At 33.8% G+C, this 16,607-nt stretch overlaps 1 protein-coding gene across 2 annotated transcripts in view; it reads right to left on the bottom strand.

Annotated features, from left to right (window-relative positions):
- ADAMTS6 (ADAM metallopeptidase with thrombospondin type 1 motif 6) overlaps positions 1 to 16,607 on the bottom strand; it is a 294,254-nt gene that overhangs the window by 108,543 nt on the left and 169,104 nt on the right. For both annotated transcript variants that reach the window (XM_044268162.1, XM_044268174.1), the window contains exon 11: positions 10,499 to 10,640. In XM_044268162.1, coding sequence (XP_044124097.1) covers positions 10,499 to 10,640 — 142 coding nt within the window. The remainder of the gene's footprint in view (positions 1 to 10,498; positions 10,641 to 16,607) is intronic.

The raw sequence follows: 16,607 nt of genomic DNA, 5'->3' as shown, positions 1-16,607 counted from the left end.
TACCCTTATTTCAGCTTTAAACAGGTTAATCCTGTTACATGGGTAATTTAAATTCAAGAGATCCTAGAAGGACATATTTTTGTTATATATATGCATACAAATATATATACATACATACATATGTGTAAGAAAGAACGAATCTAGGAATGCAAGTCAAATAATTATCAATTTGAAGAGGTTAAAAAATGATTAAATGGTTTTGAAAAATACCTCTAAGAAGCAAACCCATAGTAAGAACAGGTGATATTTAAGAATGCAAGTAATTATGGACCTAACATCGGATGTTGAAATTCAAGAAAAATAAAAACAAATCAACTTCTTGTTCAATATATGCCTATTATGTATAAATGTCTGGACGCCAAAAGAATATTGCAGGGCTAAAATAATTCCATGAATATTATTTCCATATCAAACCACACTGTAGAATATTTATACCACCTTAAAATCTGCAAGGAAAGTGTTTCTACAATCTCCCTCAGTGCAACATTCCAGTATTTAATAACTTGAAATTCTTCCTACTACCTAATCTACAACCTTCCAGCTGTAAAAATTAAGACAACTATGTTTTTTTATGCTCTTGGTAAGGAAGGAGAACAATTTGTTACTAGCAACCAAACTATAGTAAATGTTCCAAAGCTTGAAGACAGTTTTAAGGCCAACATTTAGCCTTCTTTTTTATAGGCTACTCATACTCTATTTCTTTAAACTTCCCTATATGTACTTCTAAATATTTCACTATCATTCTTTCCAAGCCCATCCAAGTTATCTGCATCTTTAAAAAAAAAAGAATTAGGTAGGTAGCCAACCATTCCCCAAAAAGACTAATAAAGTCCTTTTATTAAAATGATTCTCAAGTAGAAAGCAATAATGACTTGAATATTAACTAATTGGTGATGATAAAATAATAAACAAAAGGGAGTAAGTGTGAAAACATTAAAAACTTGATTCTGAGAGACAGAATATGTCAGGCTTTATTAAGCACTCTCCAGAAGGAGGATACCCTGATTAGACAACTCAACTATCTTATCTTCAGCTGATTACTCTGTCTACAAATAGCTATACTCCGGGCAGATATAGCATGATGGTATTCTAATTAGAGTTAACATGTTAATAAAAATAATTTATACCATCCTATATCTTAACTTTATGCTTACCAAACAACCTTTTGATAACAAATTGGCCTACTGGGTAGATTTCCTTAGGTGAGAAAATGTGCACATTTCAGTAGAGTTGACTGAATATCAACCATATTTGGTTACTATAAATTAATAAATTCAGTTTTATATATAAACCTATATATTCATTGTGATCTTCCATTTCTAATATTAGATACTAAAAATCTGTCATGGCATAGTGTGGAAAAATATGGCATACTAACCTCTTATAGATTATTCTCTTATTAATCCATAATTGATGATCTGTAAGTAAAATATAGTGTGACACAAATACATTTCCCCTGGAAAGATTCAAAATTAATGAAAAGGCTTAAAATTCCCAAAGTTATGTCACATTTTCTCTTTGTATGTTTTGTTTCCACCATAATACCCATGATTCTGCAAGCTTTATGTCAAAATTATGGAATTTATATACATAAACACTTTCATTCATTTCATCTCAGAGTTATGGTGCAGTACCTTCCGGCATGAAAAGAGTAAACTTACATTTACAAAGAAAAGAAAGGGCATTGCGACAAGGGCATATCAACTGTCGCAGGGCTGCTTTAGTACTCTGTGTAGAATGTGTTTGGAGGGGAAGAAAAAAGGAGAGGGAGAAGGACATAGACCACTTTGTATTAAGTCTTCAGTTTTCCCATATGGTTTCCCAGGACTACAGAATTGTGTTGGTTTCCTAAGACATAGTATGTCATAGAAATTCCGTGATTTTCTGCACACCATTATCCTCCTTGGTCTCATTCATTAAAACACCTTGAATACTTACCCATTGCCTTTAAGATAAAAACCTAGAATTCTTAACACAGCCTATTAAGTGTACACAGATTTGGCTCTTAACCTCTTTTCTGTCTCATTTACATGGTAATTGCTTTGAGAGCTACAGCAACACTAGCCTTCTGTCAACTCTTCAAATTACACAAAGATGCCACAAAGGTCTTCTCCCCACTACCTCTTCACCATATAATTCTTCTCACTCATTTATTCAACAAATATTTTTTGCTCATACTGTAAGGCAAGCATCATGTCACTCACTATATAAACAGCCATGAACAAGGCAAGTGGGATTCCTACTCTCACAGAATTTATGTTCTATTATAATTATCAGTTCATTCTTCCAAGAAGTATTCACTGAGCACCTATCATGAGCAGGCTCTGTTCTATGTGTTATGGAAAGAACAGAGAATGAAATAGGCAAAATCTCTGCGCCAAGGAAAAAATCTATTCTAGTGGGAAAAGCAGACAAAAACAACATGAATTAGCAAAATATGTAGATGTTTAAAAGTAATAAATGTTAAGGAGAAAAATAAAGGTAGGAAAATGACAGGGAGTCATTTTGCATAGACATATGTGTATGTGTGCACACGGAATTTTAGATAAAATTGTTAGGGAAAGCCTTACCTAGAGGATCACATTTAAGTAATTAATGAGTAATCAAATAAGCAGAAAGATTATGGCTTGAAATGACTGCTCTGAAGGAAATAAAAGCATAATGTGAAAGAGAAAAATGGGGAGAAGTCTTTGTCTATAGATTGACCAGAGAGAGGCCTGTCTGAAAATGCATTTGAGCTGGGACTGAGATGCCTAAATTATAACCATTACTGCTATTTCTGCTTCTGTACCTTCGCTTGCTAACCCATGAGGAGATGGAAAAATACCAACAGACTTTCTATAGGCACTCTGTAACCACACAACCCCTGCCCAAAACTGAACCTGGCAGAGTGGCGGCTCCCGGACCCCCACCCGGCTCTGGGCTGAGAGATAACAGTCATCTGGCGCCAGAGAAACCCCCACCCAGAATTGGACATGACAAAATGACTGCTCCCGGACAACCCCACCCAGCTCTGGGTGCAAGAGATAATAACCATCTGGCACCCCGTGGCTTGACAGGGAGACCCCGTCCAATCCTGAGGTGACAGATACCCTAGCGGTGCCAACCAAGCAGTTTGAAGAATGACAGCCCTTTGACCTAACCAATAATCTGTTCCCAGCCTTTTCCCGCTCTGTGGTGTGCCAGTCATATTATAGAGTTCCTTTTTGATTTTCCCGTGGTATGTGGCGATTTGTTACAAGATACTATGATGTATGCTAAGTCCCTGCCTCCCCAAAAAATAGTGTATAAAAAGTGTTGTGATCCTGAGCTCGGGACCTTAGCGTCACCGGCAATGAGTGCGCGGAGGTCTGGCCTCGAACTCGTAATAAACGACCTTTGCTGTTTGGCTTTGACTCTGGAGTCTGGTGGTCATCTTTGGGGGGTCTCGGAATTTGGGCCTAACAGGACTGAAGGATGTGAATGTGTCAAAATGTGGCCCTTGGATTACCTTCATATGTTACTCAATTACAGATGACTTAGATTCCCCTACAGCACTACCAGTATATCAACTATAGAGGAATGGTATGATGGATGACATAGATATTCACGGAAGGAAGGGAAAAGTTACTGAATGTCTGTCAGGTGCCAGATAAAGAAAAAAAACCTTGCATTCCTATCATATCTTTTGCCATCTGAAGTTTATAAGAAGAAGTTGGCTCTTTTTCACCTGAAATAGTGTCTGAGTAAAATCTGTCAATCAATTCGAGGTCATAGGTAATAGTTAATAGTGAGCAGAATTTCACATAGTGAAACCATGTATTAGATCATGTGTTTCCAGCTGGGATTCAAAATACATGACCCATTGATAAAACATTGCTCAGTTCTATGTTAAAGTAAGTAATAACAATGTAGAGCGCACTATTATGTATTTATGTGCTAATTTGTAAGTCTATCTGAACAGTGACAAACTTCATGGATAATAAAAATTTCCCATAAATTAAACAAAGCTAGGGACGCCTGGGTGGCTCAGTTGGTTAAGCGGCTGCCTTCGGCTCAGGTCATGATCCCAGAGTCCTGGGATCGAGTCCCACATCGGGCTCCTTGCTCGGCAGGGAGCCTGCTTCTCCCTCTGCCTCTGCCGGCCACTCTGTCTGCCTGTGCTTGCTCTCTCTCCTCTCTCTGACAAATAAATAAATAAAATCTTAAAAAAAAAAATTAAACAAAGCTATGGTATCTATTAATTTTTCTTATATTATCCTGGGCCTGGATAATATGCCATTTTAAGTTCTTACATTTTCTTTATCCATTTATTTGTCAATGGACATTTAGCTTGCTTCCATGTCTGAGCTATTGTGAATATTGGAATGCATTTGAGAGTATACATATCTCTTCGAGATGCTGATCCCACATCTTAGCTCCTATGAATATATCTCTTCAAGATGTTGATTTTAATAATAATGGGTATACACCCCGAAGTGAGTCTACTGGATCATATAGTATTTCTATCTATCTATCTATCTATCTATCTATCTATCTATCCATCTATCTATCTATCTATCATCTATCTATTTATATTTTTGGAAATATTTGATTAATTGAGCGAGAGATCAGGAGCAAAGGTGCAGAAGGAAAGGGAGAAGCAGTTTCCACTGAGCCTGAAGCCCGATTCAGGACTCCATCCCAGGACCCCAGATCATGACTGAGCCAAAAGCAGCTGCTTAATGAACTGAGCCACCCAGGCACCCCTCTTTTTTTTTTTTTTTTTTTTTTGAGAAATCTCTATACTGTTTTCCATAATGGCTGCACCACTTTACATTTCTACCATTAGTGCACAAATATTCCCTTTCCTCCACATTCTTGTCAATGTTTGTTTTCTTTTGTATTTGCTTTTATTTACTTATATTGTAATCATCCTAAGAGGTGCGAGGTAATAGCTCATCGTGGTTACAATATGCATTATCCTGCGTGGTTACAATACGCATTATCCTGCGTGGTTACAATATGCATTATCCTGATGACTGGTGATATTGAGCAACTTGTAACATTCCTATTGGCCATTTATATGTCTTCTTTTAAGAAATGTCTAATCAGTTCTTTGCCCATTTATTTTTTAATCAGGTTATTGAGTGTTTTGTTTGTTTGTTTTTGTGGGTGGTTTTTTTTGCTATTAAGTTGTATGAGTTCCCTATATATTTTGGACATAAATCCTTTATCAGATACAATTTTGCAACTATTTTCTTCCATTCCATAAGTTGCCTTTTCACTTTGTTGACTGTCTCCTTTTCTCCTTTTTCAGTTTTAGTTTGATGTAGTCCCAATTGTTTGTTTTTGCTTTCGTTGGCTATACTTTTGGTGTCACATCTAAGAAATCATTGCCAAAATCAAGAAGCTTTTTCCCTATGTTTTTTTTCCCAGGAGTTTTATAGTTTGGGGTCTTATATTTAAATCTTTAATCCATTTTCAGTTAATTTTTGTGTATGGTATAAGGATCTAGCTTCATTCTTCTGCCTGTGGCTATCCAATTTTCCAATACTATTTATTGAAGCGACTATCCTTTCCCCCATTATGTATTGTTGGCACCCTGGACCAAGATCCATTGAATGTATATGCATGGCTTTATTTCTAGTCCCTCTTCCATTCCATTGGTCTCTATGTTTGTTTTTATGACAGTACCATACTATTTTGATTACTGCAGCTATGTAATCAGCTTTTGAAATCAGGAAGTATGATGCTACCAGCTTTGGTCTTCTTGCTCAAAATTACTTTGACTATTCAAAGTCTTTAATGGTTCCATGTGGATTTTAGGGTTTTTTTTTCCTTCCTTTTCTGTTAAAAAGTGTCATGGCAGCAATCACCATTTATCAGTAAATTATGTAGTGGTATTACTGACCTACAGTGAAACATTAAGTATATGCGAAAACAATGTTTAGGATATGATTCATAGCAATAGGATAAAGAAATATAGAGTTATGTTTGGGACTGAGTCTTGATTTAATCTGTGCTTTTTAGAGAGCAGGCAAAAGATCACCCAAATCCCCTACAATACATAGGCTCATTAGTGAGTTCTTTCCCAAGTTTAAACTTATTATTATTTCTGTAAAATGTTTTTTGTTAATCTACTTTTAATAATTCTTTTCTCCTAAAGAAAGAGGAAATAAATGGAAATGGAATAGGAGTGAGACAACAGATTCTACAGAACTTTATAGGGAGAAATTTTTCTCTAAATAGGCCCCCCCAATTTTTTTTTGGAAATACTTAATACTGTTTTATTTGTAATTCAGTTTCATCCAGAACACATCAAAGGCACCCTTAGAACTTGATGATACAGCTAGCAGATTTTTTAGAGGATCTAGTAGGATTTTGTTTTATATGCTGTTTATCCGTATTTGTACTTGCCTTGAAGAGGTCCTAACTATTTACATAGGGTAAAAAGATATAAAACTCAAATCCAACACTGAGGGTCTCATACACTTGAGAATTTAAAATCCTGAAAATAAGTTTAGGGAAACTCTCTAGATTCCTCTCTTTCAAAATAGACTGGGATAAGACAGATAGGTTTTTGTTTTGTTTTGTTTTAAAAAGATATTTAGAAATAGACATCATTTGGTGAACACTGATAAAAAGTATCTCCTGAAACAAAATATGTTTATTTTATTAAGATATTTAACACATCTAATACAAAATGGAAGTAAATTAAACCTTTTTAAATTTTCATTTTTACCTTGGGGTAGGTAAATCACATTCTGTATTTTCGTTTCATCTATAAAATATTAATAGGTAATTACAATTTTTATCAAAGTAGTCTGAAGTATCTCAGAAAATGGCACTACATAAATACCACAAACCATACATCATTTATAAATTACTGAATTATACAACTATATTACTCTGTATACTGTTTTGTTCTTTGTATTTATAATCATTATCAACTTCTCACTACTTCTATTGGAATTTAAGAATACCTAGAAAACATAAGTAGATGATATACAAGGATAATTGTAGAAAATGCTTCTTGAAGTTGAATAAAAAATAAAAATTTTCACATAAATTCCCTAATATAACTGGGGAATGAACCTACTCAGAAAGAATTCAATGAACCTACTCAGAAAGAATTCCAGCAAGATTTTCTTATAACTGCAGATTTAATCATTGGAAATCCCATCAATGACCACATGATAACCAAAGTGGAAGAGATGGAAAACTGATCACTGCTTCAGTAATGTGTCATCTTGTAGTTGTTTAAAATCTTCCCTGGTATCACTAGAGAAGTGCTAGTTGAAAGAGGGATCACTTTCTGATGCTCCAACACAGAATATCCTCTCACTAAAAGGCTATAGTGCTCTTCTCAGCCTCCAGTGCTTGTGTTGAGTGTTCATCTCAGGATGCTACACTTTGACAGCTACCTCTCACAGGACTTATTTGTTTTCCCTTCAGCTGCTATCTCGAGTATAACCTATTTACCTCACCAGACTCCTACTTTCAAAGCCACTACTGTTTTCTAAAGTAGTATTTAGTATCATTTAAAACCTTAGCAATTCACCAGATAAAACATGATGTGTCCTTGCATGCTATCAATTGTGTAAACCCAATTTTTCAAGTATAAGCTTAAGAGGTGAGAGTGACTCTAAAGAATCTATTATGGAGAAAAAAAAAGAGAGAGAGAATCTGTTTTGACTCAACAAAACTTTTTTTTTTAAAAGATTTTATTTATTTATTTGACACAGAGAGAGAGATCACAAGTTGGCAGGAAGGCGGGGGGGAAGCAGGCTCCCTGCTGAGCAGAGAGCCCAATGCGGGGCTTGATCCCAGGACCTGAGCCAAAGGCAGAGGCTTAACCCACTGAGCCACCCAGGTGCCCCAAGAAACTCTGATAGTAATGTACAGCACTTTATAAAAAGGTAACATACGCTTTTTCATATAGTACATGAATCTATGAAAACCATTTTGCTGCAAATCAAAGTGAAAAGATTAATGATAAAAATATGTGAAATTGTATAGGATTATAAGATACTAATGTCTTTCCTCAAGTTTTCCAAATTTATTTTTATATCCATTATAAAAGCTTTAATAAACATAGCACATAAAGAAACAGAATCTAAATGACAGATGTAAGAGGGCACCTGGGTGCCTCAATCAGTTAAATATCTGACTTTAGCTCAGGTCATGATTCCAGGGTCCTGGGATTGAGCCCCTGGCATCAGGCTCCCTGCTCAGCAGGAAGCCTGCTTCTCCCTCTCCCACTCCCCCTGTTTGTGTTCCCTCCCTCACTGTGCCTTTCTCTGTCAAATAAATAAATAAAATCTTTAAAAATAAATAAATAAAAATTAAAAAGCTAAATACACAATTTTGCAATTACTATTTATCTTACTTCACTTCAGATCAACTAGTCTGAAATCAATGAGATACACAGGTAGAGAGATAAGATAATCAGGTGAAAATGTTTATTAATTATTGAAGAAAGAAAAGATACACCCTAAGATCTTACAAAACTGATAATATAAATTATCTAATATGAAAATATATAGATGCAGTTAAAACTCAATTTCCAATAAAAAAACTAAAATATAGATTAACTTTCACATCCTAATAAAGAAATGAGATCATAGACAAGAATAATAGGAAATCTATAACCACATTTGATCTTGAATTTCAATCTACTAAGCTACAAGTATATGAAAAGACCATGATTGAAATTTGACCAACATTTTCTGTAGGAAAAAGCAACCCAAGAAAAAAAGAAACCAAAATCATACAGAAATAATAACAGCAGACTCTGTACAGAGGGACCAGAAAGACCAAAGTTTTATTCAAGGCTTTAGATATTTAGATTGTTGCACACGATCTTTAAATCTGTTGCACAAAATGTGCTGCCAAAGCCTACCATGAATAATAATATGTTTGTCACCCAAGAGATACTTATTAAAAAAAAAAAAAAACTTTATTTATTTATTTGACAGAGAGAGGGAGATTACAAGTAGGCAGAGAGGCAGGCAGAGAGAGGGGAAAGGAAGCAGGCCCCCCGCTGAGCAGAGAGCCCAGTGTGGGGCTCGATCCCAGGACCCTGAGGTCATGACCTGAGCTGAACACAAAGGCTTAACCCACTGAGCCACCCAGGCGCCACCACCCAAGGGATACTTTAAAAAATCATTTTCTAGGGCGCCTGGGTGGCTCAGTGGGTTAAAGCCTCTGCCTTTGGTCAGGTCATGATCCCAGGGTCCTGGGATCGAGCCCCGAATCATGCTCTGCTCAGCAGAGAGCCTGCTTCCTCCTCTCTCTCTGTCTGCCTTTCTGCCTACTTGGGATCTTTCTGTCAAGTAAATAAATAAAATCTTTTAAAAAAATCATTTTCCTTTGTACTGTATCCAAGACGAATAAATGATACTGTACAATGTATGTTGTTTAGTATTATCTACCTTAAGATTGAATTCCTTTTTTTCTTATTATTTTTAAATAGGGATTTTATTTTTTAAAAGATTTGTTTTATTTTTAGTTATTTATTTATTTATCAGAGAGTACAAGCAGACAGAGTGGCAGGGAGAGGCAGAGAGAGAAGCAGGCTCCCCGCTGAGCAAGGAGCCCAAAGTGGGACTCGATCTCAGGACCCAGGGATCATGACCCGAGTCAAAGGCAGTGGCCCAACCAACTGAGCCACCCAGGTGTCCCTTAAATAGGGATTTTAAACATTATTTACATAAAAGCAGAAACCAAACCTTTAAACTTTTGTTTTAAACCTGAATTTTTCTTACAGCTTGTCATTTAAAAATCCTATTTTCATTCAGCATGTTTATGCTGTGTACCTACTATGAACATGTTTCTATACTAAACACTGACATCTTTTTCAATAAAACTTTTAATTATTTATATACATAATGTTATTTATTTGATTTTAATTTATACCTTCTAGTACTGAGTCATTTCAAGTTGTTTCATCCACTGTCTACTTTTTTAGGCAGACACAAAGAGTCAGTTATGAAACCTACCTTTTTTTCCACAGTAATTTTCCTTGTTTTTCTGTTTGGGTTAATGTCATCTTGTCCCCACTCAGTTGTTGTGTTAGAATGTGGGCAGTGAATGAAGCAACTTGAAATGACTCAGTACTAAAAAGTATAAATTAAAATAAAGGTTCCTAGCCAATGTGAAAATTCCCTTAAACCCAACCAATATTAGAGAACCAGAAAAGGCTGAGAAGGGGTAGTTTTCAAAACCATAACATTTCAAAGGACAAACTAAAGTTGGCATCATAAACTCAGGACTTAAAAAAGAAATAATTTAGAAATTATTAAAATTCTACTTATATCTCTCAACAAGATATTTGAAACTTGTTTCAGATTACTCAAATATTTAGAAATAGATATTAGAAAATTGGTATCAGAAAAAAAAAAGCGGTGTGCCAAAGGCCATATTTAAATTAATAATGTTATCTGATGTAAATTACACTCAATAAAAATCTAACTTAATATTTTTGTCATGAAAGAACACATATAAATGACTAAACATAAGAATTAAGACTTCTTACCCCATATTTACATTGGCGGGATGTTGCTCCATATTGGAAACGGCATTGCTCATCAGCATCATACACCTGACCTGGGGCCACAGCTGGATAAAGAAAGTCACGCTTGGGAGGCTCATTATCAAGGCAAGTACCACGGCCTGAACTGTTCAACATAAAGGACCAAAGGAAATTAGGTACACTATGGACTATTTCCATCACAATTATGAAACCATGCGTTAAACTCTTTGTTTTAATAACTTGATGCATGAAAAGCAATACATTCTACCAACAAATAGTCATATAGCAAAACAGAATAATTTTACTGAAATATGAGTAAGAGCTCGGGTTGTTTTTTCCAGCACCAAGACTCAATAAAAGGATCTCAGACAACAATCTGAAACTGTCATGTTGGCCTTAAAACGCTGATTTAAACTAATTTCTGAAGGAATCAAAACGGAATTTCATATTACTCTAAGCTTCTTGTTTGTTTTCCATGAAAATATAACCACATCTGGTAGTAGAATTAAAAACATAAAATGTGAAAAATTAAAAAAAAACAAACAACAACCACTATGGTTGTAATTCTTTAAAGACCTAATCTATATACTCCTCTAACTTGGGCAGAACAATAGATGCTGTAATAAGACATGTCCAAAGGTTCTTGAAATATTTCAATAATAAATGGGCAGAATGACAGATGAGGCCAAGATCCAAAGTTCTCTCAAGTAAATTAGAAGTGTTTAGTCTCTCAAAAATTTCATATTTCATCTAGGGTCATCAGAGTTGGAAAAGAGAATGTTCTCCTCTCTGCAATTTCTGCTTTTCAAAGTATGCTTGCACTCAAACATAATATTTTAATTCAGTGGAACAAATAACATAAAGATTGCCAAAAGCCAGACAGAATACCTTAGTTTAAAGAGCTTTATACTTTGCTAAATATAATTGTTCACTTTTTTAGTCAGTGTGCACAAAATAGGACAGATGCTTTTTTACTTTCATTTCACATGTGAGTAACTTAGAATTTTTAAAGAATTCCTATGCCAACATTTAAAAATTTTTTCCAACATTCCTGTCAATTGTGCCAGCACTTGTGTTTTTTTTTCCCAAATCTTTTCCATCCACTTTGCCAAAGGAAAATAATTTCACAAGTAGAAGTTCCTCAACTATTATTTAGGACAGTACAAATTTTCATTTATAGATAAGTAAGAAAGAGCCATGCATAATAATGAGTTTCATATTCACTTAATATTTTGTCATATTTCTTAAAATGTAAAAGTTAATTTGCTATACAAAAATGTGTATTTGCACAGCAGCAAATTAATGCATTTTAAAAATTGAACCATACTACTCATAAAGTGATAGATTCAAAAACTCACAGCACAGAACACTGTCTTCTCTATACCCTTTCTTTTCCTTTACACCCCTCTTGGATGGTTTTTCATCAATAAAAATATTTAGATGGAATAATAAATATGATACTAATATAGATGGGTTTATTATTGGCTATTATAATCAATTCACTTGTTACTGTTCAAAGTATTTAACAGAAAACACCTTTTTTCACACAGCTATCCAGTTTTCATGACTGAATGCTTTTTACTTCCTATTTATTTTACTTTTAGAAATTGACATGCACCTCAGTAAGAGAAAGTCTTTCCAGATGAATTTTAAAATAGCAAGCTCTTTTTATTTTATTATGTAAAGTATCTTTAATCTACATAGATATACAAACTTTGGGCAAATGCAATTCTACCAGTAAATTCAAAATTTTATATTAAGATTAATGATAAAGAGGTCAAATATGAAAAGTATACTGAAAGAAGACAGACTATTTTGATAAAATGTAATATTCATGAAATAAACCAATTTAACAGTTTAATCCCATAATTTTTCTTCTATTATATCAGTTTTATCTCCATCTACAACAAAATTATAAAACTCTTTAGGAAGGACTGAAATAATTTTTTTAAAATGTGTTAAGTACTACTATTAATAAAAGTGAAAAATTTAAGTACAGAAGTATGTAAGTACAGGGTCTCATAGGCAGAAATGTTTGCCAATAACATAACAAAGCAAATATATGATATATTCACCTAAATAGCATTAGCTTAAAAATCTACTAAAAATTATTATACATAATTACTTGTAGATATAGAATATTAACCTAAAACTTACAGGAAGACCCATATGGATCCCCTCCAAAGAGTTTAAGAATAGCTACCCTGGGAAAAAATCATTTTCTGATAGCAAACTGAAATTTGGCTTAATCCAGAAGGAAGAAAGAATAATTACTTCATCTAAAGTTCTTGTTCCCAGATATTAATGATGTTCTAATCATGGTTCATGTTCTGTAAAAAACACCAAATCAGACAACCATTGGAAGGGCCTCCAGACAATAAAGAAGGCATGCACTGTGGTAGACAAAGTCTTCTGATAAAGTTTCTTCCAAAAGTGGACTTTCTTTCAGTTTTTTATAAGTATTCATAGCTTTGTATTAATATGGTCTAAGTAAATATCTAGACAAACTTTATTCTTCTTTTCTGTATATTTTTGCAGAATTAAACACTGAATGAAATAAAAAAGCATAAATCTTTATTAAGATGAATGCATAGTTAGGAATATGGCATCAACAAAGGCTTTTTGAAATGGGTTTGGCTATAGTATTGTGCAAACCACTAATTCTTGCATGTCAAATGTTTTACCGATTATCGGCTCTGGGAAAACAAGGGCAGGGATATCTCCAAGATTGATTTAAATTGTTCCTACATTTCGGGTAGAAAATGAACAATATGTTTTTCTTCTACTAACCATATTGGATATATATAGTAAAACCTGGATTAAACTGTTTGGGAGTGGGGGAGTTTTCATATTTTAATTAACTGGAGGTTAAATGACAAAATTATTTTTTGAATAATACTATTAAAATTTGCTGCTTTCCTGATCCTTTCAAGTAAATTAAATATCTAGATCACAATTATTTTAATTAACTCTTAGAAAATAATAATTCTGGATATTTCTATGCCTTTGAGTCATCAACCGCCATTATGAAATACCACAGATATAAGTATAGAAGGTAGAGGACACGGATCTGAGAGATGCATATTTAACCCTAGAAGTGGTTTTTCTTTCTTCTGTCCTCTTAGAAAATTCCCAAAAGCTCAACCCTAATCACACTCTTCACTCTTTCCAGAAGTAACTAATATTCTGACTTTTAATATAATTATTTCCATGCTTTTTTTTAGTAATTATTAATCTGCTTATTTTTGGAAAAAAGAGTCATAGTGTAGGTTTTCTTTTGTGACTATATTCTTTGGTTTAATATTATGAATGTGAGAAACATCCAAGTTGATATATGTAGCTGTAGCCTGTTCATTAATATTGTTCTTTAATATTCCATTTAAGAGTATGGCACATTTATTTATCCATTCTTCTATTAACAAATACTTGTATTATTCCTAATTTCTAAAAATTGCAAAGTATGCTAATATGAACATTTTTGTACAGGTCTTCTGGTACAAATGTTTTTTCCTTTCTCAACAATACTAGATGAGTTATTTTCTTATATTTTGTAATTGCATCTATTTAATAAAATGGAGATATGAGTAATTGTTATTAAATCTAGGGTTCTAGCTAATTATGATAACCATAAAATTCTTATGATGCTAAATCTAGTGTTATTTATGCTATTCTTTTCAAAATAATAATAGTAGTGGTGTTATATGTAAAATTTCTTGAATTTTCTCATCAAATGTCACTTTTAAGCATAGATGATCTGTGCTTTGGTCATATGTAAATTTTTCCATTCAGAAAATGGAAACCTAACTCATTAATAAATTAAATGAAGAGCACTGTTAGTTTCCACCTATGAGATATTATTATAAGTTATTGTTATTAAGCAGCAATATACTTGGCCCAAGAAAACCATATATAAAAAGTAGAACTCTACTTCCCTAGCAGCATACATTTCACTACTAAAAGCCCAATATTTATTAATACCTACAGCAATAAAGATGATAATAGAGTCTACATTTGTTTATGCGTCTAAGACAAGACAGAAAAAATGTGTATTAGCTTGAGAACATGTTTTTTTCCTAGATTGAAATTCTTAGTAAATCAAAGTATATTTACATTTCCAGAAATCCTTGTAGCATGATAGCAAAATTATATTTCATGTATTCTACCTCTAATTTCAAGTATTCTACCTCTAATTCTACCTCATAAATTCTACCTCTAATCTACCTTATTTACATACTTTGAAAATAAGCCTTGAAATGGTATCATAAGCCAGAGTTGAATCTTCAGCTAAAATGTACAGATCCCTATGTAAAATATGCATCCTTGGCTTTGTTTCCAGGACATATGAGCACATTCTCCTAATTGCAATTTTAGATTTATATTTTACTTAAACAATTACACTATAAAGTATAGACCTTCAACCTAAAACACAGTGGGTCAATCTAAAAAATAAATTTTTCTATATAACCCTATACCTATCTTAAAAGTCTTTTAACAACAACAAAAATTTAACATTTAATGCCGTCTCCTATTTTTTACCACAAAATTGTGCTCATATACCTAAATTAAACAAAAATTAGACTGTATTATCTATGGCAAGTCTTACATACTATGTTACTGTAAACTGCTTTATCAGTCTTCACAAAACAAACAATAACTACCTTCTAAAATGAGTAACTAAGTCAGACCTTTCTCTCTTGCCCTCTGTATGCCCAGGATGCTTGAACAGAACTGAATTTGAGGCTTCCAACAAACACTGTACCGCTAATGATTTACTTGGTTATGCCCTTCTTCTCCATATGTAGCTATGATTTATCGAAGAGTTTTATGGGTTAGGGTGAAGTCCCCAAAACATGCCTGATAAATGGAAGGAGGAGAAACCGGTTTTGCTGTTTCTTAGGCCCATCTATGAAATTGATTCCATTTCAAGATTATTGATACTGACCTTCAAAGGTAATTGCTATAGAGGAAATGTGAGTGTCTTAGTCATCCTGTTCATCTTATATCACTTTCCTTGTAGCTCTTCCTTTCTAGTTCACCTTCTACCATAATACTGCCTTTCTTTTATTCAGTTTCCATCCTTTCTGTGAAAATGGCTAGTCTGTATTTAATTTGGAGCTGTAGGAAATTTTGCTATGGATCTCTGACAGTTCAAACAATTTAACAGACTTTAATTTAAATAGAGCAATAGTTGATTCACAGAGGCTCTGGAATTTTTGAAAACTATATGAAATTACTCTGTACTACCACTAAGTGGTGGAAAATGTATGAAAAACTGGCCTAAACTACTTCTGGCTGCCTTCCACTGCCTGGTAAATTAGCCCATAGTCATCAATGAGTGTGAGCCATAATACCAGGTTCATCTTTCTCTATTTTCTAAATAAATAAGTAAATAAGTCCCGCAGGCAGATAGGAAGGACACTACCTGCAAAGCCGTCGTCGAAAACATCAGAAGCTGGCATAACACGTCCATTTTAACGGAAATGGGTTCTTTATTATTTAATCAGGACGGCTTCTGGGCGATTCATGAACCACTTATTGAATCACCGAGTTTAAGAAATCTGAAAAAAAATATTGGGAGTTGGTAAACACCATCTCCTGATTGATCAATAGCACCTAGTGTTTCAGAAAGACACAAGAGACTTTATTCTATTGGCATTTAAAGGCCATGGAATTGTTTTCAGTTGAACGTAATGAATAGTGAATCTCTATAAATCATATAAAGCTCATTGTTAGAATCTACCATCATCTTGAGCCTTTACAGTAACTAAGTAAAGAAAGGTAAGCATTTTGTTGGCTGGGCTGCAGTTCCTAAACAATTCATCTTTCAAGATTTCTTTTTCTTGAGAAGAGAAACTAAAATAAAATGTTATGAGTCGTTTTGAGCCAACTATAAAACATAAATATAACCTCAATCCCTGATCAAAATATCATTGGATTTTTAAAAATATCACACATAGCTGCTAAAGCAATTAAGCCAACTGTATTAATAAAAAGGAACAAAGAAATTAAAGAAAGTTACTATTATGTCTTTGTGCTCCAGTGAACTGACCTGTTTAAAGGGCCCTGTGCTTTAAAAAAACCTTATTGCTTGGTCAGAGTTGTTTAGTTTATT

Source organism: Neovison vison, chromosome 1 (assembly GCF_020171115.1).
Source record: "Neovison vison isolate M4711 chromosome 1, ASM_NN_V1, whole genome shotgun sequence".
Taxonomy (NCBI): domain Eukaryota; kingdom Metazoa; phylum Chordata; class Mammalia; order Carnivora; family Mustelidae; genus Neogale; species Neogale vison.
The sequence above is the reverse complement of the archived record's forward strand: the minus strand, read 5'-3'. Positions and strand labels throughout refer to the sequence as shown.